This window comes from Nerophis lumbriciformis, linkage group LG31, assembly GCF_033978685.3.
Source record: "Nerophis lumbriciformis linkage group LG31, RoL_Nlum_v2.1, whole genome shotgun sequence".
Lineage (NCBI taxonomy): Eukaryota > Metazoa > Chordata > Actinopteri > Syngnathiformes > Syngnathidae > Nerophis > Nerophis lumbriciformis.
Genome location: NC_084578.2, coordinates 23939063 through 23965866, shown reverse-complemented (window position 1 = coordinate 23965866; position 26804 = coordinate 23939063). Strand labels below are relative to the sequence as shown.

The 26804-nt window shown below is 38.2% G+C and overlaps 1 protein-coding gene across 4 annotated transcripts in view; it reads left to right on the top strand.

Moving 5' to 3' along the window:
• pgap1 (post-GPI attachment to proteins inositol deacylase 1) overlaps positions 1 to 26804 on the top strand; it is a 45741-nt gene that overhangs the window by 1304 nt on the left and 17633 nt on the right. For 3 of the 4 annotated variants that reach the window (XM_072912018.1, XM_072912017.1, XM_072912019.1), the window contains exons 2-19: positions 2107 to 2260; positions 2748 to 2923; positions 5100 to 5271; positions 8140 to 8303; positions 8617 to 8669; positions 8750 to 8816; positions 8945 to 9050; positions 9129 to 9187; positions 12000 to 12083; positions 15069 to 15118; positions 15189 to 15261; positions 15332 to 15409; positions 20213 to 20288; positions 20361 to 20434; positions 20508 to 20559; positions 20634 to 20700; positions 20789 to 20894; positions 20964 to 21002. In XM_072912018.1, the coding sequence (XP_072768119.1) occupies positions 2107 to 2260; positions 2748 to 2923; positions 5100 to 5271; positions 8140 to 8303; positions 8617 to 8669; positions 8750 to 8816; positions 8945 to 9050; positions 9129 to 9187; positions 12000 to 12083; positions 15069 to 15118; positions 15189 to 15261; positions 15332 to 15409; positions 20213 to 20288; positions 20361 to 20434; positions 20508 to 20559; positions 20634 to 20700; positions 20789 to 20894; positions 20964 to 21002 (1650 nt within the window). The remainder of the gene's footprint in view (positions 1 to 2106; positions 2261 to 2747; positions 2924 to 5099; positions 5272 to 8139; positions 8304 to 8616; positions 8670 to 8749; positions 8817 to 8944; positions 9051 to 9128; positions 9188 to 11999; positions 12084 to 15068; positions 15119 to 15188; positions 15262 to 15331; positions 15410 to 20212; positions 20289 to 20360; positions 20435 to 20507; positions 20560 to 20633; positions 20701 to 20788; positions 20895 to 20963; positions 21003 to 26804) is intronic. The other variant, XM_061926403.2, reaches the window with a different exon arrangement.

Below are 26804 nucleotides of genomic sequence, written 5' to 3'. Positions count from 1 at the left end.
TTTTTCCTTCTTCAATTATTCCTTCTAGACCGATTTTTCTTATTTCTTGAGTTTGGTGTGACCGAAAGCTTCAAAACTTTAGATTTAATTGTGGATGTGATGGGAATGAGCTTTGTTGTACAAAGAAGGTCTTCAATTCCTGTATAATCAGATAGTCTTTTGTTTGTCATGAATCTCATCATATTATTTTGGAAAACGACTAGGTTTTGCAAGGATTTCAAGATCCGGTTAACACATTCCAATCCATACAGTACAACAGGTATCATGTAGGTGTTAAAGATCTCTGATTTTAGTTGATATGATCAACATGCAGAACAAGTTATTTAAACATTAATAGTATACTCAGTAAACAGTTGGACAAGGCTTTGTGTTGTTTTTTTAAAAACTTTATTTTTAAGGAAACGTTGGACCATTAGCAACATAATGCTTAATGTGGTTAATTTAGCACCACAAATCATCAGGGGATTTCACAAACACCTTTATCACGTGTATCTAGTGCTGCGGGTCAACATAAAATAAGGTAATCCCCTCAAAACATTTTAAAAAATATGGTATTTCTTTACAATAAAATTACTTGCTATCTACTTAGTTTTATAGGAGTTTATGGATTGAATACATTGTATAGTTTCCTTGTGAGGAAATTTTTAATATTGCGAGCATTTAGATGAGAGCAATTTTGGGCTCTTTCCCATAGCTAATAGATGAGACATTTTTACTGGTATCAATCACATGTGTATGATGTAGTTCTGTTTTAGTTGTAAAAAAAAAAAAAAAGGGACCGATATCGTTAAAAAGAGGCCGATACCGATATATGTCAAAATGCCCAAAATTGCCCTGACCGATAATCTGTTGATCTCTAGGAAGTACCACTAATAATCTTTCAGTACAAGCTCCATAATTGAATATCACCTGTGTTTATTCAGGTAAAATGTGTGTGTGTGTGTTGTGAGTTCAAACCCCGGCCAAGTCATACCAAAGACTATAAAAAATGGGACCCATTACCTCCCTGCTTGGCACTCAGCATCAAGATTTGGAATTGGGGGTTAAATCACCAAAAATGATTCCCGGGCGCAGCACCGCTGCTGCTGCCCACTGCTCCCCTCATCTCCCAGGGGGTGAACAAGGGGACTCATACTCAAATGTAGAGTACAAATTTCACCACACCTAGTGTGTGTGTGACAATCATTGATACTTTAACTTTAACTTATGTGTGGATTCTGTGGAATAATAAAATAATGAGAATGAGAAGTTTGCTGACTGAGATGAAATGATTTCTGGGCGAAATGAGAGACAAAGAACTCAGTGCGCTGGTAACACCAGTTTTCCTAAGGTATGCACACTAATGCAAATACTTGTCAAGCAAGTAAAGCATGTGTTTTTGTCTGTGGCTGTACTGCTCTCTGATTTGTTGTTGCAGTTCTAACAGGAGGGTCACTTTCATGGAACATGCATGCACATTCAACAGGTTCTTCCTTGTAACCACTCAGAGGCTCAGCACAATAATATGTACTACGGCGGTACAAGGGTTAGTGCATGTGCCTCACAATATGAAGGTCCTGGGTTCAATCCTGGGCTCGGGATTTTTCTGTTTGCATGTTCTCCCCGTGACTGCGTGGATCACAAGCGGTAGAAAATGGATGGATGGATGGATGTACTACTAGCTGTAGTAAATAGCAATAATATTTGAGTGGTTCTCTCACACAGTGTGATAGTCCTTAGCATGATGTTCTACAAACATCAGGAACATCTTTGATAACAATGCCAACAAAAACGTTGCTGGAACAAAGCAACAAGTCTGGCAGTAAGACAAATGAACAGAATATGCACAAAATATGTGAATTTAAAGAATAGAAATACTTTAAACATTTTAAAAAGTGTGGAAAACGAACAATCCTGACGCAGCCGCTGTACTTAAGAAAGCCGCAAACTGCAGCGCGGCTGCAGGTGGGCCTTGTTACTGCAAAAGAAACCAGTCAGGGAACAAACCCAAAATGAAAGGGAAATATTTCCTTGCTTTGTTGCTCGTGGCTGTGTAAAGTTCAGTTGCAGTAAAGTAGCAATGATGATAGCTTGGTTGAGGTAACCATGGGCATGCTTTTTTCACAGCGTGTACCGCTGCCTCGGCGTGTCGCCAGACTGTACCCGGCATATGGTCTCTACCTATATGGAGAAGGGCGCTACGCACAGGAGACACGAGAACTTCATCTCTTTGGTGTGCCGCTGCTCTTCCTGCCTGGAAATGCAGGAAGTTACAAACAAGGTAAAATATGCCAGCTGTCTTATCACATGGTTATTAGCACAACTGCCTCACAGCTTTTTGCTGTGGGGTTTCAGTCCAGCTGGGACCTTTGTTGAGTTTGCGTGTTCTCCTTGTGCAAATATGCGTTTCTCCTGCTAATTCCTCACAGTGTACAAAAATATGTTGGTTTAAAATGTTTGTCGAGGTAGCAGAGCCTTTAACTATTCTTGCACATCAACAATTTCAACTTAAACATGAACAGTACATACACACTAAATACACTATGAGGACAACCTTTGGCCACTAGATAGCAATTTAGCACCTGTTACATAGCTACCAATATCAGGGAGTCTGAACAGGATCATTTGGAGAAAATCAACAAATGAATGTAGGTGAAACTTTTCAGTTGCATCCTTTACTGTACATACTATAAAATACTAGCTCAATAAACGTGTGGCAATCTGCTTACATGGTCTACTGTCTAAAATTGTGGATTGTATTTTTGAAGCTCGTTCTCTGGGCTCTGTGGCCTTGAGGAAAGCAGAACGCATGGAAGGAGGTCTCCACTTCAATGTCTTCACTGTAGACTTCAATGAAGAACTTGTGGCACTTTATGGTGGCAGCTTACTGCGACAAACACACTTCCTGCACGAGAGCATCAAGGCTATCCTAAAACTGTACAAGGTGAGTTTCTAATCATTCACTCGTCTCACTGCAGCCCTTTGAGACACTTGTGATTTAGGGCTATATAAATAAAGATTGATTGATTGACTAGCATCTATTTACCTTGTTCACACAAGCATCTGTTTACCTTGTTCACCCAAGCATCTATTTACCTTGTTCACACTAGCATCTGTTTACCTTCTTCACACTAGCACCTGTTTACCTTTTTCACACTATCATCTATTTACCTTTTCACTAGCTTTTAGGTACCGTAATTTTCCGGACTATAGAGCTCACCGGGATATAAGCAACACCCACTAAATTGTTCCATATAATAGCCGCACCGGACTGTAAGCCGCAGATATATATTTGTTGGGAAATGAGTTATTTACACAGTACCACTATCCAGTGTAATGATGAATGCACTGATTCATATATTGGGGAAATGTAACGGGCAAACTCTTCAGGCCAAGACTCAACTGTCTACCTGCACCTCAGGAGAGAGACAGCACTCCTTTGAGAACAAAAATGTACAGATTCTGGACAGGGAGGACGGATGGTGCAAAAGAGGACTGAGGGAAGCTATCAATGTCAAGGTTGAAAAGCTATCCCTGAACAGAGCAGACCACCTATCCCACATATAACACTGTCCTTTCAACCATTCCTAAAAGACTTTGCAATTTAGCCTCCAACAAATAACAGGAGTTAGACACATTCTGGTCACAAAAGGTGACCAAAATGCAAATTGTGCCATTTGTTTACAACTGAATGGAATGCTAACGTGGGAGATTCCAACTATTTTAGACTGGTAGTAGTGGATCAACAGCGATTGTTCTGCCACACAATACCTCAATGCTAACAAGGGGAAATTACACTTCAACAACTGTCGTTGGCTTTGACAGTAGGGTTGCTGGTTTGCATCAAAATAGTTGTTTTTCTCACTACAATTGCCCAGGCACACCCTCATGGTTTTGGAGTATAAATATTTTGGGTTTTGGCACCAGCTGCTAGACTAGAGCTGACCAATCTAAGTCTAAGACTAGGGCTGACCAATCTAAGTCTAAGACTAGATCTGACCAATCTAAGTCTATGAGCATGAACTGATGAAGCCTACTGAGGTATTGGCACCAGCCGCTCGACTAGATCTGACCAATCTGAGTTTAAGACTAGATTTGATTAATCTAAGTCTATGAGCATGACCTGATAAGGCCTACTCGGATAAGAGGCGAAACGTCTTCTTAGACAAACCAAACAGTTAAATTCCAATTGATTGAATGCCCTGAGATTACAATGACCTGGATGAATGAGAGCATTCATGGACATCTTACAAAGTAAGATTCTGTAAATGTTTATTTACATACCTTAATTGTTCCAAACGGTGTCTGTAACAAGGCAATAAAACGACTGATCAAACAAATCAGAAGTCATCATCATGGACCCACTAGCTGCGGAAGCTAGCTTCCCAATCAGCTAAACAGACTCAACTCCACGGTGACGTCTTAATAAGTTTACTAAGGAATTTGTGAAACTGAAAAACAATACAAAAAGAGTGCCATTGTAAGTTAATAATACTAACAAAGACACTTGTAAAACGTTTTAGCATATTAGCTAATGCTAACAACGCTTGCGTCATTTTATAAGATTGCATGTACAAATATGCTTGAAAACACTAATTCAGCGATCACATAGTTTAGGTTTAGTAAGCATAAAAAGTTTGTTGTACTGTAAAACTTACAAACATTGCTTGGAGTGATTAATGAATAATCCATATGAGTAGAAACAATATGGACGGCTAGTAAACTGAATGCCACTTTTACTTCCGGTTGTTGAAAACACTAAGTGGAAGGAAACTGCGGCACCTGCAGTGAGCAAATTTGTTCAAAAGATGGCGCCATAGCACAAACAATAAAGCACCCTCTCAGTGTTTTTTATTTATTTAAAATATTTTTATTATCGGCGTCAGCCAAAAAAAAATCTATAAATTAGCCGCTCCATTTTATAAGCCACAGGGTTCAAAATTTAGGAAAAAAGTAGCAGCTTATAGTCCGGTATTTACGGTATTTCCCTTCTTCACACTAGCGTCGTCATCAATATAGAGACAAGGAACTGGGAATAGGGAAGTAGGAAATGTTCTGATAGTTCCTACAAGATAGTTGAGTTTTTTACACTTTGTTTTTGTTTTTTGGAAACATGTCAGCACTTAAAGACGCCCCCTCAGAGTGTGGCTCTAGTGGGCCATTCAATGGGTGGTGTGGTGGCGCGGGCACTGTTCACTCTGCCCCATTTCAACACAAAACTGGTCAGTCTCATCATCACCCAGGCTTCCCCTCATGTGGCTCCAGTCCTGGCCATGGACCCATATCTGCTGGGTAAGGAAGCACCTTTCATCTACAACAATGTTCTCACTACGAGGTTATTTACTACTAAGCTTTCATCCATTTTGTTTCAACAACACTTTAATATCTAAACGCTCACTAATTGGTCTTGTACTCAAAGCTTGTACATTAATAAACTGCTTGAATGTACAATGAATAATTATTATAATCAACAGAAATTATTTTAGACATTTTGTTCTGCAACCTCGCTCTACCAAAGAAACTCCAGCAGCACCGTCGTCAAAATCAGGCGGTCTGATACCCTATATTCCTGGGACAGTGAAGTTAATTATATTTATGTATCGCTTTTCTTTAGTGACTCAAAGCGCTTTACCTTGAGAAAACCATTATCTACGTTTAAGCTACATTTACACCAGTGTGGGTGGCACTGGGAGCAAGGTGGGTGAAGTGACTTGCCCAAGGACACACCAGAAGTGACCAGTATGGCGGTTGATGGATTTGAACCAGGAACCCTCAGGTTTTTGGTCGTCCTTGTAGGCACTCCCCACACAACTTCCCAAGGGACATTGAACGAATGGCTTCTCCAAGTTCAAGATTAAGAACACCCCAACCCCAGAGTCATGCATGTATAAAGAGAGTAGGGCCAAATAATGAAGAGGCACCATTTTTGCTACCAATGATGTGTTAGGATGCACTTGCAGTTTCTAACGTTAGTTTTCCTGACAAAATCAACCAAAATAATAAGTCTTAATATAGTTTTAAACATAGTCTAGCTCATAAAGTTACTTACGGTGTGGCGAAGTTGGGAGAGTGGCCGTGCCAGCAATCTGAGGGTTACTGGTTCAATCCCCACCTACCATCCTAGTCATGTCCGTTGTGTCCTTGAGCAAGACACTTCACCCTTGCTCCTGATGGGTCCTGGTTAGCGCCTTGCATGGCAGCTCCCGCCATCAGTGTGTGAATGTGTGTGTGAATGGGTGAATGTGGAAATAGTGTCAAAGCGCTTTGAGTTCCTTAAAAAAAGGTAGAAAAGCGCTATACAAGTACAAACCTCGTTTCCATATGAGTTGGGAAATTGTGTTAGATGTAAATATAAACGGAATACAATGATTTGCAAATCATTTTCAACCCATATTCAATTGAATGCACTACAAAGACAAGATATTTGATGTTAAAACTTATAAACTTTATTTTTTTTTTGCAAATAATAATTAACTTAGAATTTCATGGCTGCAACACGTGCCAAAGTAGTTGGGTAAGGGGATGTTCACTACTGTGTTACATGGCCTTTCCTTTTAACAACACTCAGTAAACGTTTGGGAACTGAGGAGACACATTTTTTAAGCTTCTCAGGTGAAATTCTTTCCCATTCTTGCTTGATGTACAGCTTAAGTTGTTCAACAGTCCGGGGGTCTCCGTTGTGGTATTTTAGGCTTCATAATGCGCCACACATTTTCAATGGGAGACAGGTCTGGACTACTGGCAGGCCAGTCTAGTACCCGCACTCTTTTACTATGAAGCCACGTTGATGTAACACGTGGCCACGTTGATGTAACACGTGGCTTGGCATTGTTTTGCTGAAATAAGCATGGGCGTCCATGGTAACGTTGCTTGGATGGCAACATATGTTGCTCCAAAAACTGTATGTACCTTTCAGCATTAATGGCGCCTTCACAGATGTGTAAGTTACCCATGTCTTGGGCACTAATACACCCCCATACCATCACAGATGCTGGCTTTTGAACTTTGCGCCTATAACAATCCGGATGGTTCTTTTCCTCTTTGGTCCAGAGGACACGACGTCCACAGTTTCCAAAAACAATTTGAAATGTGGACTCGTCAGACCACAGAACACTTTTCCACTTTGTATCAGTCCATCTTAGATGACCTCAGGCCCAGCGAAGCCGACGGCGTTTCTTGGTGTTGTTGATAAACGGTTTTCGCCTTGCATAGGAGAGTTTTAACTTGCACTTACAGATGTAGCGATTAACTGTAGTTACTGACAGTGGGTTTCTGAAGTGTTCCTGAGCCCATGTGGTGATATCCTTTACCCACTGATGTCGCTTGTTGATGCAGTACAGCCTGAGGGATCGAAGGTCACAGGCTTAGCTGCTTACGTGCAGTGATTTCTCCAGATTCTCTGAGATATTACAGACCGTAGATGGTGAAATCCCTAAATTCCTTGCAATAGCTGGTTGAGAAAGGTTTTTCTTAAACTGTTCAACAATTTGCTCACGCATTTGTTGACAAAGTGGTGACCCTTGCCCCGTCCTTGTATGTGAATGACTGAGCATTTCATGGAAACTACTTTTATACCCAATCATGGCACCCACCTGTTCCCAATGTGCCTGTTCACCTGTGGGATGTTCCAAATAAGTGTTTGATGAGCATTCCTCAACTTTATCAGTATTTATTGCCACCTTTCCCAACTTCTTTGTCACGTGTTGCTGGCATAAAATTCTAAACTTAATGATTATTTGCAAAAAAAAAAAGTTTATCAGTTTGAACATCAAATATGTTGTCTTTGTAGCATATTCAACGGAATATGGGTTGAAAATGATTTGCAAATCATTGTATTCTGTTTATATTTACATCTAACACAATTTCCCAACTCATATGGAAACGGGGTTTGTAAAAAAAATACACAGATCGACCAAAAAAATAAATTATTACCCTCAATTTAACAAAAATCTTTATTAGCTTTGGACAAACAATCACAGATTACTCTCTCACCTAGGACCTGTTTGTCTTGGGAAACCCTACCAGGGGCATACATTCCTCTGACAACTTAGTTACTAAGATCATTGGTATGCGCAAACTCCCCTACATGATAATACCAGATGATCACAGTAACATGTATGTAGAAATGTGTTTTTCATCTTAATGTTGTGTTTGCTTTAGATTTCTATTCTTCTGTGAGCCAAAAGTGGTTGAAGCAAGCAAACAAGCTGAAGAACATCACAATCCTCTCAGTTGGTGGTGGTTACCGTGACTACCAAGTGCGCTCCGGTCTCACATGCTTACCTTCTTCCCCTCCAGAAGACCCTAATAAGTTGTCTGTGGTGGTAGGTTGAATGTTTGTTCATGAATACATCCATCCATTTTCTACCGCTTGTCCCTCTCTGTGTCGCGGGGGGTGCTGGAGCCCATCAAAGCTGCACTCACCTCATCGCATGGCCAACACATTCACACTCACATTCACACACGAGGGCCAATTTAAGTTTTGCCAATGAATACATTCAGTGAAAATGCTGTTCTGCAAGTATTCAATTAACACTCACGTATTCAGTTAACATCAATAATATAAAATAAAAGGCTGTAATTATTCATGTTAAAAGTCCACCACTTCATGTTAGGTGTCTGAATTGTTTTTTGAAGGTCACTGCAGTTCCGAGGACTTGGGTTTCCACAGACCACCTGTCCATAGTGTGGTAAAACAGAGATTATGTTTAATATGTCACACCATGTGCTATACACTGTATTATATATTGTATATAACATGTTGTTCCAGGTGCAAAGAGCTTGTTCTTGCCACAGTCCGAGCTATCTTTGACCTCATCGATCCTGAAAGCAGACAAGTCAGTGATGAAGATATTTCAATACATGATATTTTGCATATAGTTCCAAATAAATAAGTGGTTTAAAGTAAATATTTAATGTAAAGATGAAGCAATAACAAGCACTGTAACATATATCTTGTATGTAGTTGACAGAAGACCCAGAGAAGAGAATGTCTGTTCTGAACCAACATTTCCTTCCACACTCAATACCAATGTTGGGAGACAGAGAAGAAATCTCCATCACTGTTGCAGGTGCCTTTTTATTGCTTTTTATGTTTTTGTACTACTTACTCTACACTATGTGATATTTTCTCCTTATTATCAATACAGATGCTGCACAAGTGTGGAGTGAAGTTAACACTTTGCGTCTGACTTATAGCACAACAAAGGTATGATGTATTTTAGGGATGCACAATTTTTTTCCTCAAGCTGATACCAACCTTCTTCTCAAGACCGATAACGATAACCGCCAACTTCTTCGTATCTATCATTTTTAAATATAGATTAAAGTGTAACTTGTGGTAAGAGTTAAACGCAGGTGGCTATGACAAACTGTACCTGTAGACCAAATATTACATCTCTAATGAAGTAGAGCTTATATCAAATTCCATAAATCAGTACTGACTGTAATGTCCTGATTTGCATCCATCAGTGTGTGCAAGAGTGTGGTGATTAAATCATATTTTGCTAGCAAACATGCATCTGAAAAACGCTTCTGAATTGATTACAAATTTTGAAGGATCAATTTTAAAAGTTGTTTTCAGGCAATCTTTGCACTTGCTCGCTCAAGGGGAGTTTTTTTTTAACAAAAATCTATTTTGAAAAGTTTTTATCATTATTAACATACCAAATAATGTATTGTGAGAATCGGTTTCAATCAAGAATCGATTTTTAATGGAATCGTCATTCAAAAATCATAATGGAACTGAATCTTGAGTTGTTGTAATGTTCATATCCTTAGTGTATAACTATCATTGTTCTTTACAAAATGTGTTGTGTTAACACTTTGGGTGTATGGAATTTTATTGGCTTCATTGGATTTAAATGATTTCTCATAGGAAAATTTTTGTTATCATATAATTCAAATTCAACTGACTTTTTGCAAGGATTAAATAATTAAAGCTGAGGTACCACTGTACATATATTGTATATATATTCTATAATATTATTTGCATACTAGCCTGAATGTACAGTAGGGGTTTACTGAAGACTAGGGTTGTATATTTCCTTCATACAATACCAATGTATCGATATCGATACCAATGTCGATGTTCCTTACTGATACCAATTTATCTGTACTTTTATCATTACATACAAGTGAAGTTTTTATTCGACACCTGTTTTTTATGTCTTAATGATCCATCACTGACTATATAAATGTTTGTATTAGTGACAAGTATACTCAGCTGAAAATACGATCTATGGATGCCATTCATGTGCAGAGCACGAAGCTTTTACATGATGTATGAAATATATAATCTACATCAGCACAATCAATTAGCATGTATTTAAGCAAGGTGGGCTTTGGAGTATGCTATGTGACGTCAGACGCCAACTAGAGACATGTCAGCCAGTGCTATTCTTGCTTCAGAGCCACTTTATATACCGTATTATTACTTCACTATTGTGAGTGAATTACTATTTGACCTGTGGAGTACCGGAACACGGGGATTGACTTCAAAATGAGACTAAACTCTGTAGCGCCAATTTGCTAATCATGCGTGACTTTGGGGGAATATTGTGTTACAAGTTTGCGTGGTCTACGGGTTTATTTTGTGTGGTATGTGGTTGAGTGTTGTTGTTTTTTGGATATAAATGGCGAACTCAAGCAAAGCTCTTTGGGTAAACCATATATAGAGATATTCGCTGACGTAACTAGGGCAAAATACGTCACTTTAAGTCTCAAATTCAAATCACCTACACAAAAATAGGTACCAACAGGTAAGGACATTTTTTTTTTAATGAAGCTGGTATTGTGGCTAAAAACACCACCTTGTTTGATAAAAAAAATATCAGGTCCTTCCCTGTGTCACTTATTTTGCATAGCTGCAGTGCCTTGAGGGCTTTTTTCTACCATGTGCTTAAGTGAAAAAAGCTGTGCAATTGCACAGATTTAGTTGGCTCAGTATTCTCCTCGACCTTAGTCAGTCTGTGCAATCCTTCATTATAAAAGCACACTTTGGGCGTAGCAACACATAGATACTGGTGTCCCTGTCAAATCTGTGTACTCTCTCATAGATTTAAGTACTTTTGTTCTTAAGTGCCTCTGAGGTTGGAATAAATCCAGCGGCCCCGGATAGTGAAACATTATTTTGCACTTGAAGTTTGGATGCAGTGTACACCACACGTAATGAAATGATAAAACAAACTTCCAGAAAACTATCAAATCAATTCTGATCATTACAATTGAGACACATGGGAACGTCCGTTGAGATGAGGGTAGAAGGACCACAATGCCACCCTGGGTTAACTACCAAAAATATAAATGCGAATCGTTTTCTTCCTGTAAACGACCGCCGACCACGCATATATTTGCGGTGGGACGTCATCCTGGGACATAAGCATAATTGTTGCACAATGATTTCAGCTGGACCGTGATCATTGAAGCAAGCATAATAACTAAACAGTCACGTCCCCACGTCTGCAATCCCTTCCAAGGTTTCTCATTGTGCCCATTGGGTTGAATTGTTTTCTTGCCCTGATCTGAGCCGAGTATGTCTTTGTGGCTTGTGCAGCTCTTTGAGACATTTGTGATTAAGGGCTATATAAGTAAACTTTGATTGATTTGATTGAAATGAGCTGCCTTTATTCACGACTTAAACACTTTCGTCTAACTTATGCAGGGTGGGCGTATGCGCAGACTGGATTGGAGAAACGTGCATAACTTCAAGCGCATATAAAACACTAACGTGCAAATGGCATAATAGGGTCCTAGGTGAATAGGTGCACTGTCGACAGAGATAATACCGACAGCCGTATCATTTGTTCAGAATCTTCACTGTCCTCCTGTACCGAACTAATCAGGAACCGGTACCAAATAATTGCGGTACTCTGTGTACATCTTTACTAAAGACATTACTGTCCAATGTGATGTACAGCAAGCTTGAGTTTCATATTCTGTATATAAATAAATAAATGGGTTATACTTGCGCTATACTATGGACTCATGTACATTTTCTGTGTATTACTATGTACCTTTAGGAAATCGAGGTCAGATACTTCTTATTTGCCCTTGCAAGTCGCAGGAAAGCTTACAGTCATTTCTACTGTCGCAGCAGTAATTTGGTGAGTTTGCTTGTTTTACTTTGTGAATGCAAATAAAGTTTGTCCTATTGCTTGTACTCCATGTATTGTAATACTGACTAACATATCTATACAGTCATATTAATTTTAGGCTCTTAGTGATTTCCCTAAACATTTATTGCAGGGGGAATACTGTAATATCTTCAATGCGGGACACATAAAATATTACTGGCAATGTATGTATATTCAGTGGCGTTTTTAGATAAAGGCCAAATGGGTGTTTGCCCAAGACGACATCGTCTGGGGGGAAAGCTGTTGCTGCTGAAGTCTCACACAAAAGTTAGACCGCCAACAAGCTCAGTGATTGGCTCAGCTGTTTCTAGCCAACATCTCATTGGCCATGCCTGAACTATCCTTCACGCTTACTTACTTCTTTCCCAGGCTTAAAAAACAAAATCATGTCCATCTCTAGCTATAAGCCAATGATATCTATTAACGAATGCTAGCTATAAGCTAATGCTAGCTATAAGCTAACGCTAGTGAGTATGACAAGATGTTTTGTACGGCTCTTACGAGGTTCACTTATATATAAGCTATAAATGTGCATGTATATATGTGTATATATCTATATGTGTGTGTGTATATATATATATAAATATATATATATATATATATATATATATATATATATATATATATATATATATATATATATATATATATATATATATATATATATATATATTAAAATATATGTGTATATATATATATATATATGTGTATATACATATGTATATACAGGTAAAAGCCAGTAAATTAGAATATTTTGAAAAACTTGATTTATTTCAGTAATTGCATTCAAAAGGTGTAACTTGTACATTATATTTATTCATTGCACACAGACTGATGCATTCAAATGTTTATTTCATTTAATTTTGATGATTTGAAGTGGCAACAAATGAAAATCCAAAATTCCGTGTGTCACAAAATTAGAATATTACTTAAGGCTAATACAAAAAAGGGATTTTTAGAAATGTTGGCCAACTGAAAAGTATGAAAATGAAAAATATGAGCATGTACAATACTCAATACTTGGTTGGAGCTCCTTTTGCCTCAATTACTGCGTTAATGCGGCGTGGCATGGAGTCGATGAGTTTCTGGCACTGCTCAGGTGTTATGAGAGCCCAGGTTGCTCTGAGAGTGGCCTTCAACTCTTCTGCGTTTTTGGGTCTGGCATTCTGCATCTTCCTTTTCACAATACCCCACAGATTTTCTATGGGGCTAAGGTCAGGGGAGTTGGCGGGCCAATTTAGAACAGAAATACCATGGTCTGTAAACCAGGCACGGGTAGATTTTGCGCTGTGTGCAGGCGCCAAGTCCTGTTGGAACTTGAAATCTCCATCTCCATAGAGCAGGTCAGCAGCAGGAAGCATGAAGTGCTCTAAAACTTGCTGGTAGACGGCTGCGTTGACCCTGGATCTCAGGAAACAGAGTGGACCGACTTAAATACAGCTGGACTCCAATGAAAGAGCAGAACTATCTCAAGGAGGACAGTAGGGATGTCCCGATCCGATATTTGGATCAAATCGGCCGCCGATATTTGCCAAAAAATGCGTATCGGCAAGGCATGGGAAAATGCCGATCCAGATCCAGTTTAGAAAAAAAACTCTGGTTCGTGTTATCCAACGCACCGATTTAAATAATACATTCCACTTTTCTGCTGCCCCCTAATTTCCGTTCCGCATTTTCCAGCACACCTTCAACACATCCACAGGTCTGTGGATTCTCACGCAGTTGCTTTTAACTGCTGGCAATACACAACAGGCTCTTCTCAGTCTTTCCTGTGTCTCCCTCTTACAGACAGACAAGCACACCTTCTTACACATGTCACATATTGTCACGTCATACGTCACATACGTATACGCCCTCCCCGAGCAGAGAGGTAGCAGCATGGCTAACGTTAGCTGTGATGCTAGCGCAGCCGTGCGAGGAACGTTCCCTCTAAAGCGCGCGCCTGTGCAATTGCGCAATGCTCAAGCGTCCTCTGCGCACGGCAAATCTATGCCACGCACAAAATCAAATAAAAAAATAAGCGCATAACAATTTTTGACACACGGACACGACAGAGAAAACAGTTTTCGTCATCATTGTTCAAATATTGTAACGTCTGTCGAGACGCGTATCTCCATTCGGTGCCACACGCCCACACCATCAAAATGCCGAGGCAAACATTTCCAGATCAACACCGTATGAAAAAATGTTTAATTTTTTTTTAGTTGTGATTTCTTTCTCTGCATAAAAGTTTAAAAGTAGCATATATTAATGCAGTATGAAGAAGAATGTTTTGATGTAGACACATAGAATCATCATACTGCTGTGATTATATGCATCAAGTGTTCATTCAAGGCTAAGGCAAAATATCCAGATATATATCGTGTATCGCGATATGGCCTTAAAATATCGCAATATTAAAAAAAACCTGGATCGGGACATCCCTAGAGGACAGCATATGAGTTAAACATGAGTGTCACTGCAAAGGGTCTCAATACTTACGACCATGATATATGCCAGTTTTTCTTTTTTTAATAAATTTGCAAAAATAAATTGTTTTTTTCTGTCAAGATGGGGTTCTGAGTGTACATTCATGTGAAATAAAATGAACTTTTTTTATTCCGATTTTAGCAAATGGGTGCAATGAAATAAAGAATGGAAAATTTATGTCTGAACACTTTTCGTACCCACTGTATTACGACATCGAAAAATGGGAAATGATGCAGTACGCATATGTCAGTAGCCAAAGGAGGAGCCTTGTAGACATATTATTATTAATAATCATTTAAGAATATATAATAATATTAATAATAATATACAATATATTAACAATATACAATAACATAATATACAATATAATAATTGTAGATGTATAAATACACAATTTATAACGGAATCGTAGCCCCTGAATCGTAATCGAATTGTGAGGTGCCCAAAGATTATCACCTCTAATATGAATAATTTGCTGTACAACAGGACAAGAGCAGTTGGGTGTATGGTTGCACACACAGGAATGCTTCTTCATGGTAAGAATGTGGTGACAGTGGCCATTTTTAACATTCAGCACTTTAATATTGTCACTGTCCTGTAGCACAGTAGAAATATTTTTCTTCACAGTTTGCATGCAGTGGATTTGTCAAAGGGGACTGAGCTTCTGCCTCCATATAAGGTATACCTATCTTATTATTAATGTCATTTTGGAGGGTTGCTGGTGCGTTATTGTTGTAATCCATCCACAGGTGCTCAGACTGAGTGTCAGTGACTTGTCTTCATTCACTCATTTGGTGGTTTCAGCCTCCAACCTAAATGGCAAAAGGGTAAGTACTTCACACACAAATACTACATAAAAGAATAGAGATCGACATCTTTGCAATTTGGCAATATGGAATCACAAGACATGATATCAAATGTTCCCATTGCTGCCTTTCTTCACTTGAAATACAAAATTCTTACAACCTAAAAACATTTTCTGACATTTTCAAGGAAAAGCAACAGAGTACTGACACCCATAAACGTTTTATACATGCACTTCATAAAGTTGTGACAAATTCAAAAGATTTCATGAAAATCTCAAAGATCATTCACGAAAGATAGGGGTATGACAAATATCAAACAATGTGGAACTGCAGTTTTTTATTAAGATTTTGCCCAGCACTCATCTTTACTGTAAATGCTAGCAAGAGGCAGCTAACAAAAAAAAACTACAAATACATGCAAAAACCTCGAACAGCGTTTTATAAACATACTGTAATTATGTATGTAATGTAATAACGGGCACATTCATAATACCATGTAATATTTACCGTATTTTGATCGTTTTAAGCATTGCTGTAACTTTTATTTTGGGTGCATTTATTTCACAAAGTGCATGGCAATGTTCGCTATTTCCTTCAACAACAAAGACTTACACTAATCATGGCAGACTTCATGAAATGCAAAGACGCATACTATGCATACAGACAAACACATAGTCAGAACCTGGTATTTTTGAGCCTGAATATACAGTGCATGAGTTCCAAGTTTTAGAAGCTGGGTGCTAAGCAGATCAATCAATCAAAGTTTACTTATACAGCCCTTAATCACAAATGTCTCAAAGGGCTGCACAAGCCACAATGACATCCTCGGCTCAGATCCCACACTCAAGTGAAACACAGAGTATCATGTAGCAGCTTTGGTAAGTGCTAAACAAGAAATACTTAATATATGACCAAAAATAAAACAATCACTTATTGTACAAATTATGTTCCCTCTAAATCAGAATCAGAATAGTTTTTATTGCCATTTTTTGAGAACGGGTTCACAAACTGGGAATTTTTCTAGGTGCAATCGTGCAACATAAATATATAACACAGAATAGGTAATAAAATGAGCTGTGCCTGAGCTATCAGATCTTGTTATTGTTCATGTAAATGGGATGCGACTGATGGAATATTTATATATTTCAGTACAACACTTGTGTTCCCCATTTAAATGATGAATTCATCATAATCCTCACTTCTCAGGTACACAATGCTGGTTGCAAACTAGCATCTCGTTGTATCTTCCGAGCGATGTCTTTAGTTCTGATGTGAATTTCAAAGTTGAACCACTTCTCATGTTATGGCCATAACCTTGTACTATACATGTATGAGGAATGATTTATAAGCTAGTACGGTACAAACTTTTACTAACTCAGATGTCGATGCAGCAGCAGCTGGTGATCAAGACTCTGCATTGCAAAAAAAACGTTTTTGGCTGTAGCTTTTATTATAACAATGTCGCCAATACTGGGTTAATATGCAGGTCACTGCATGTAAATGGAGTATTTTAAGTGTTTTTTAAATGTAGGTGAAACAGGTGACTCCCATTAGCTACATTGTTAGCCACCTCTTGTTAGTGTTTAAGATTTTAAGATACATACAAAAGAAAAATACATATTGTTCTTGTCGCACATAGCAATTGTGAATGAAAGCAACATTCCAAAAAAGTGTAGTTCCCCTTTAAAAAGACACAAAGCTCATGATATGACACTGCCATATAACATACAAACCCCGTTTCCATATGAGTTGGCAAATTGTGTTAGATGTAAATATAAACGGAATACAATGATTTGTAAATCCTTTTCAACCCATATTCAATTGAATACACTACAAAGACAAGATATTTGATGTTCAAACTCATAAACTTTATTATTTTCAAATAATAATTAACTTAGAATTTGATGCCAGCAACACGTGACAAAGAAGTTGGGAAAGGTGGCAATAATGATAAATGATAAATGGGTTGTACTTGTATAGCGCTTTTCTACCTTCAAGGTACTCAAAGCGCTTTGACACTACTTCCACATTTACCCATTCACACACACATTCACACACTGATGGAGGGAGCTGCCCTGCAAGGCGCTAACCAGCACCCATCAGGAGCAAGGGTGAAGTGTCTTGCTCAGGACACAACGGACATGACGAGGTTGGTACTAGGTGGGGATTGAACCAGGGACCCTCGGGTCGCGCACGGCCACTTTTCCACTGCGCCACGCCGTCCCCAATAAATACTGATAAAGTTGAGGAATGCTCATCAAACACTTATTTGGAACATCCCACAGGTGAACAGACAAATTGGGAACAGGTGGGTGCCATGATTGGGTATAAAAGTATATTCCATGAAATGCTCAGTCATTCACAAACAAGGATGGGGCGAGGGTCACCACTTTGTCAACAAATGCGTAAGAAAAACCTTTCTCAACCAGCCATTGCAAGGAATTTAGGGATTTCACCATCTACGGTCCGTAATATCATCAAAGGTTTCAGAGAATCTGGATAAATCACTGCACATGAGCAGCTAAGCCCATGACCTTCGATCCCTCAGGCTGTACTGCATCAACAAGCAACATCAGTGTGTAAAGGATATCACCACATGGGCCCAGGAACACTTCAGAAACCCACTGTCAGTAACTACAGTTGGTCGCTACATCTGTAAGTGCAAGTTAAAACTCTCCTATGCAAGGCGAAAACCGTTTATCAACAACACCCAGAAACGCCGTCGGCTTCGCTGGGCCTGAGCTCATCTAAGATGGACTGATACAAAGTGGAAAAGTGTTCTGTGGTCTGACGAGTCCACATTTCAAATTGTTTTTGGAAACTGTGGACGTCGTGTGCTCCGGACCAAAAAAGAAAAGAAGTTGAAAAGCCAGCATCTGTGATGGTATGGGGGTGTATTAGTGCCCAAGACATGGGTAACTTACACATCTGTGAAGGCGCCATTAATGCTGAAAGGTACATACAGGTTTTGGAGCAACATATGTTGCCATCCAAGCAATGTTACCATGGACGCCCCTGCTTATTTCAGCAAGACAATGCCAAGCCTCGTGTTACATCAACGTGGCGTCATAGTAAAAGAGTGCGGGTTCTAGACTGGCCTGCCAGTAGTCCAGACCTGTCTCCCATTGAAAATGTGTGGCGCATTATGAAGCCTAAAATACCACAACGGAGACCCTCGGACTGTTGAACAACTTAAGCTGTACATCAAGCAAGAATGGAAAATAATTCCACCTGAGAAGCTTAAAAAATGTGTCTCCTCAGTTCCCAAACGTTTATTGAGTGTTGTTAAAAGGAAAGGCCATGTAACACAGTGGTGAACATGCCCTTTCCCAACTACTTTGGCACGTGTTGCAGCCATGAAATTCTAAGTTAATTATTATTTGCAAAAAAAAAAAAAAACCTTTATGAGTTTGAACATCAAATATCTTGTCTTTGTAGTGCATTCAATTGAATATGGGTGGAAAAGGATTTGCAAATCATTGTATTCCGTTTATATTTAAATCTAACTAGAAACCCCGTTTCCATATGGGAAAACAAGATATTTGATGTTCAAACTCATAAACTTAATTTTTTTTTTGCAAATAATAATTAACTTAGAATTTCATGGCTGCAACACGTGCCAAAGTAGTTGGCAAAGGGCATGTTCACCACTGTGTTACATCACCTTTTCTTTCAACAACACTCAATAAACGATTGGGAACTGAGGAAACTAATTGTTGAAGCTTTGAAAGTGGAATTCTTTCCCATTCTTGTTTTATGTAGAGCTTCAGTCGTTCAACAGTCCGGGGTCTCCGCTGTCGTATTTTATGCTTCATAATGCGCCACACATATTCAATGGGAGACAGGTCTGGACTGCAGGCGGGCCAGGATAGTACCCGCACTCTTTTTTTACGAAGCCACGCTGTTGTAACACGTGCTGAATGTAACAATAGGTAATAAAAAGTTGGTTTTGTATAATAGATCCTCTTTAAACGCTTTAGTAGATCAGTATGTAGACTTAAATTATGGAATTATCCATCCATCCATTTTCTACCGCTTGTCCCTTTTGGGGTCGCGGGGGGTCGCTGGAGCCTATCTCAGCTACAATCAGGCGGAAGGCGAGGTACGCCCTGGACAAGTCGCCACCTCATCACAGAAATTATGGAATTAATCAAACAAATAAGTCAAACAATGTACTAATAGGATCCAGTTTAATAAAATGTTCAAACATAGCGTTTCCACTGTATAACGAAAAAGAATATCGACGGCGTGGCGTGGCGTGGCGCAGTGGAAGAGTGGCCGTGCGCGACCCGAGGGTCCCTGGTTCAATCCCCACCTAGTACCAACCTCGTCATGTCCGTTGTGTCCTGAGCAAGACACTTCACCCTTGCTCCTGATGGGTGCTGGTTAGCGCCTTGCATGGCAGCTCCCTCCATCAGTGTGTGAATGTGTGTGTGAATGGGTAAATGTGGAAGTAGTGTCAAAGCGCTTTGAGTACCTTGAAGGTAGAAAAGCGCTATACAAGTACAACCCATTTATCATTTATCATTTATTTATTCATCTTATCATGGGATTCACAACTTATAAATAATTATTAATGAGAACTTTTTTGATTATTTTCTATTTCATTTGTTTGTGTTACAAATCAAGCACAAGAAGTGATCAGACACATGAATGCACACACTGTTAAGAAATGGAAAAAGGGTAGGATTAAATAATATATGCTTCTTCCTATTCCTTTTCGAACATGTTGAAATGTGAAACTGGAAATTGTGGTGTGCGTGCGTGCGTGTGTGTCAACACGCTAAGATAAGTGGAATACTTTGATTTTGAACTTTATTACAGTTCATGGTGGAGTGTGAGTGGCAAAGACAGAAATCTGTGACTCTGTCAGTTCCTGTTCCACATGTTCTCTCCTTTGGTGAGTTGTGTACAAATCTATCCTCATATTATATTTGAGAGAGACTTGACATTTGGATTGTTGTGTTTGAAGGTTGGACTGTCAGTGATATCACCATCAACCTCACTGGGCTTCTTCACACCATTGAGCTGCAACACTTTCACCAGGTATTTGTCAGTGCTGACAAGACATGTTTTCACCAGGTTGTCACTGCATTGTCCCTGCATGGATGTGTTTCAGGTCTATCAGGCTTTCAGGATTAGTGTTGTAAGTCAATGTAAGGCCCAAAAAGGTAAGTTGCATTTTGTTGTTCAAACACATGTAAACAACCCATTGAAAAAAAGCTAACTGCATGTTTGCCAACAGATAGACTACCCAGCGTCTACAGAATAAAAGTGCCATGGTTTTTGGAAGACTCTTTAACAACAGCCAGGTCAATACTATTACCTTGCCCATATTTAGCAACACACCTGTACATTCCATTCATATTATCTTTGCTTCCTCTGTGCTCTTACCACCAGTGTGCCATCAGTGACAGAGATCTCTGGGATGCTTCACACATGTAGTCCAGACAATGTATCAAGTGTCCACCTTCAGCTCCACACTGCCCCCAACTGCCAATATAAGGTAGAATGCCTACAGTTTTTGGGCAGTGCCCAGCAGCTATATAATATCTAATATTAAGTATTTTCTCAGGTGTCAGTCAGGACGTCTTTACCCATGGTGTTGGGACAGGTAAATAATGTTTTTGTTTATGTAAGATGACTTATACATAGCCCTAGGGCTGTCAAACAATTAAAATATTTAATCGCGATTATTGCAGATTTTTTTTTTTTTTTCGTCATTAATAAGTGTACTCCAGACAGATCATGTTTAAAGTTTTTAATACCATGACTGGACAATATATTTGCTTTAATTAAATGTTTTTAAACATTATGCTTTTTGAAACAGCTCAATACTAAAAGGATATAAACACGTTTTTAAAAATTATAAAAAATGATTTGGTTATTTTGTAGGAATAGAGAATTTGTAATCCTGCTTTAGGAGCACTTGTATTTAGAGGAGAGGAGAGACACTTCCATGTCTAGATAGCAGTTTAATGCATTAATAACACAAAATGTGGATTGTTACGATCATGCTTTGATTGTCGAAGATGTTAGCTTTTTTTTTTCTACATCATTAAATGTTTCTGAAATTCTGTACTTTACATGTTAGTAGTAATAGTAGTTTATTTTGGACATGTTAAAAACAAAGCAAAATAAAAAATAATGGAAAAAAGGAAATAATCTTAACATTACAGTAAGGTACAGAAATAGAAACACATATGTCTCAATAAAAACACATAAAAAATGAAAACAAAACATAAAGATAGGGTTTTTTTCATATCCCAAGAGGAGAGGGAAAAACCGTAACATATTTACTCTCACCTCTTATTTTATAAATCAAATAACTAGCTTTCTTACCAACATTATTAATTACCATTATTATTATCAACACTAAATTGGCCCTAGTGTGTGGATGTGAGTGTGAATGTTGTCTGTCTATCTGTGTTGGCCCTGCGATGAGGTGGCGACTTGTCCAGGGTGTACCCCGCCTTCCGCCCGATTGTAGCTGAGATAGGCTCCAGCGCCCCCCGCGACCCCAAAGGGAATAAGCGGTAGAAAATGGATGGATGGATTATTAATATATACAATGATACATTTACTGATCTTAATAAAATATATTATCACTAATCTTTTAACCACTGTACTCACTTTACACTTTTTTTGCTTTATATGTAATTTGTTTTGTTTGTAGTTCCAGGAGATCTTTAAATTTCAATAGTTTTGAATGTAAGAACAATGTATTTGTGTGATCCAATATCCTGCCTTATGAATGACCCTTATTGCTTTCTTCTGCAGGATGATGAGTGGATATAGTGTGCTAATGTAATTATTTCCCCAAACTTCTGCACAGTAGTGCAAGTTAATGGCATTCATATCTCTGCATGACAATGTTTTAACCTTCTCTACATACTTATTAATAAAATGTAATATTCAGACTATTAAATATTCTGCAATTGCGGACTGTCAATCTGAACAGGCTATAAAAGCATGTACCATAGCGATAGTAATAGTGTGTAGTGAACTGTAATGACCTGATGTAGGCTGCATAGAGCAGTGACAGGCATGCCTGCAGTATGAAACCAAGTCTCAGTAGTAGCGAAGAAGAAGACGAGTTTGTTCAAATAAGTCTTCCTCCTTCAAATCGCCGCTGCCATTACAATACACGTAATTTTAGTCTACCAGAAAACATTTATTTAGGTAAAATATCACAGAATAACACATAGTAACAGAAGAGCATGATCTATTGTAAGACAATGTTTCGTTGTTTTGTTGGTTAGACCGGGTGTGAAGCATAACGCTATTATTGTGAAACCGCCAACCAGACATGTATGAGAAAAGACTTGACATGTTATGACGAAAATCTCCGATAAAAGTGGCTTTAGACTTCCTCTCGACCGTTATTGTTTGTTTTATATTTTTTTTGTAGTGAAATTAATCAATGCATAATAATCGTGAAAACGTGATTATTACTCAGACTATAATCGTACAGTCAAAATCTATAATTGTTGCATTCCTATTGCAGACTGCACACTGTCTGTGAATATTACAGGTCATTGACCATGTGTATTGTATTGCAACTAGCACAGCATGGTATCTATTCATATGTAGCAATTTTTTTAGTAGTTTTCTGAGGTAGTACTTGATGAAAAAAAGTTTGATAATCACTGGTTTAGAAGGTTGTCAGGGAACATCAAATACTCCTACTATTTAATATTTTATTGTGTTTACTTCATATTGTACTGTTGTCACGGTCTGATGGGAGAGTTCAATAACAGTGAAACATTATGTGTTGTTGTTAATTTTATTAACCATAGCTTACTTAAAATAATGCTTTAACAAACTGAAGTGTCTCTGATCATTTACTGATAATATATACTGTACATCCTACCTACATCCTTTATTTATGTACAAATTATCGTAGATATGCAGCTGAGATAGGCTCCAGCACCCCCAGCGACCCCGAAAGGGACAAGCGGTAGAAAATGGATGGATGGATGTTACAATCACAAAAAGATAAAACATAATATAATGATAAAACATGATAATATATAAAATAACATAATACAATGATAAAACAGGATAATATATGATAGAACATATTATGATAAAGCATGATAATATAATGACAAAACATAATATGATCAAATATGATAGTATATTGATAAAATATGATAATATACTGTAATGATAAAATATGATAAGAAGATAAAAGATTATGATATAATGAGAAAAAACATAATAACATAATGACCAAACATGATAATATGATAGAAATTGATAACAAAACGATAAAAGATAATAGATTAAAAAAAATATACGTTAAACCATGTCAATATGATAGAAAAGGGGTCCCCAAACTTTTTGACTCAGGGGCCGCATATATAAATATATATATACATATATATACATATTCCTCACGCACTAATTGACTGAAAGAGTGCGCACTTTATGTAATGGAAAAATAAATTTTTAGACCATATGATTTGCCCGAGCGGCTAGGAGACATCGAGAGTAACAAGCGGTAGCAAATAGATTAGAAAGGACAGATTTTTAAAAATAATGATAAAAAATAAGAAAAATGTAATTACCGGTATTTATTTATCTATTTTTTTAAACTTGGGACTTACTGCGGGCTGTATTTTGGACTCTGGCGGGCCAGATTCGTTTGGGGACCCCTGTGATAGAACATGATAATATGATATTTCTTTCTTTCTGTTCTATTCTATAATGATTAAAGATGATATGATGATAAAACATAATATAATGAGTCATCCATCCATTTTCTTTTCTCAGTTTTTCTCTTAAACTCTTGGGATCAATGCGCGACGAACCAACCAACAAACCTTTTCATACGTATTTTATACTGTCGGAAAGGTCTTGCTGAGGGCGACAGCGGTATTTATAGTTGGCATCATTTCGTGTTACCATGGCGATGCTATTCCGGAAACAAATCGCTATGGGCTTATTGAATGGGTACGCAACCTTTATAATTGAGGTTTTTGTCAGAAGAACGCTCAAAACAGCGAGATTACCTCCTCTTGTAGCTCAGCCATACTTTCACAAAGCTCTGTGCTTAATGTCTCATTTTGTTCACACACGTGTCTACTTTGACCCTGGCCAAAAAGTGTTTTTGTCCAATGTGTGGTTTTCGCTGGAGGGCTTTGGAAGGAGGCGAGCGTCATTGGGGTTCCCCCATTAAAGCGGATGGCGTACAATCTAATTTACTAGAGGGTGGAAGCCGCGAAAATACACTTTTTTTTTGTGAACAACCTGTCCTCACGGCCACATCTTTTATACCACTGTCATGTGTTTCGATGAAAACGATGACACAATTGAAACGTTGAAAATGTCACTTTTATGGAAGCCATGTTTCCCATTTTGCTTCTGTTGGCCCTCAGAAGCCAAGAAAGTCAGCCACATATTTTATTGATTCCAATGTTTAATGTCGGCTCTAAAAACCCCAAAAACACAAAACTTCACATTTCCCTTCTTGCTCAAACTCGGCCATTTTTTCCATTTATTGGAAATCCAAGAACATCGGAACGTTCCCCAAAGCCTTGAGGCGCTCACGGTGTTTACGAAAAGTCAATATCTCGAGGCGTTTGCCCACAATCAGACTTCGTTTGGCATGAAGTTTTTCCAACAAATCCAACATAAACTGCTGTGTCATTTTGTAATAGCAGCAGGTTTATCGAATAACATGAAGTCCTTTGAAGTCACGTGACAGCTCCTCCTCTCAGGGACACAACATTGACAGACAACATGGCCATTCATCCATCTTCTGCTTATCCCAGGTTGGGTCGCCGGGGCAGCAGCCTAAGCGTTGAAGCCATAGACATCTTATAAGTAGACGCAGCATCGACCGCTACTGCCCGATGGCGCTGACGAGACGCGGGGCCGCCATCTTGGGAGTGGTGATCCGCTCCACTCAGTGCAATTCATTTGGCAGGAGCAATGAACTGTCAGCGCATTTAATTAATCTTACCTCATCGAATACCACTGATTTTCACGTGGGTTTTTGTCATACATGTAGCTATGATAAAGGACACATTTTTGGCGTGTTTTATTATTCATAGTTTGCTTAACAGTAATAAAATATTCTTATATGCTATAAGTGACCAGACGTCCGAGATCAAAACTGGGAATATAATCCCAGAGAAGGGGGGAAAAAACGGTCAGCTATTTTTAAGTTCAAGAAACAATATGATTAGGTTATTTATACATGCGTATATCCTACATAAACAATGTATGAATACATTAGATATATATCTTATGGACCTATAGACTGTATCTCTGTTGCTGCAGCAGCAAGAGTTTATTCTGTTTTGACACTTTGTATTGATATTTTGTATTACACAGCGCCCCCCGCGACCCCAAAGGGAATAAGCGGTAGAAAATGGATGGATGGATGGATTCTTCCCTTAAGTGATTGTTTTATATGTATTTTTTATGTATGTCGCTTTGGATAAAAGCGTCTGCCAAATACTTAAACATAAACATATATAAACACCTGAAAGTGTTTATATCAGCTAAAACAACCAATCTGTTTCACTGCATTCAGAATAAAACCAAATTCTGTCTTACCCAACAATGTTAGTATTTGAATATTGTTACTTGAAGACTTATTCCTGGTTACAATTATACTGTTAAGAAAGTATGTCTTATACTTTGTAACTTTTACTATATTATATTACATTATACTTTATAACTTTTACCCCTGTTGGCTTTTACAATCTTTATCTTCATCATTTATTTCAACTTTATGTTATTCAAGTATGACATTTTTAAATGTAATAATTTCATTGACAAGCAATTCCATTATGGTCATACTCTTGTTTGCTAGTGGCTACGATTTCAGTACTATTGAAGATCTTTGCTCCTTCTCAACTCTGTGGTAATATTCTTTTCACAAAATACAACCAATAGTACGTTAATGTTAAATCTTACTTGTGAAAAGTAATCCCCTGATTCCTATTTTCAGCAGTCCGCTCATTTGAGCAGGAAAACGCTGAACACCAGCCCGGCATCTTTGTTTTCTACCTGTCAACTGTCAGTTTAGGCTGCTCGCCGGCTCCTCATCACCACTTTAAGATGGCGGCAGAATTTCTTGCGTCACAGCAGCCAATGCTGCGTCTACTTCTAAGATGTCTATGATTGAAGCTCCATTAGAAAAATTATGTTTTTTTCAATATGCACTGTTCTCGAACAAGTATGCTAACGTTTTTTGTCAGCTTCTCTTATATTATATTATTAAGTATGCTAACATTTTGTGCTAGCTTTTTTACTACTTTCTATGTCGACGCCAACAAATAGTGCATTTTGGTATTTCTTATTACCCCTATCATGTGGTAGCTTTATAACTTTAGCATGCTAACTGTTTTCAGCTAATTTTACACTTTTTTTTCTAATTCCGCAGCAAGTAAAGCAACCG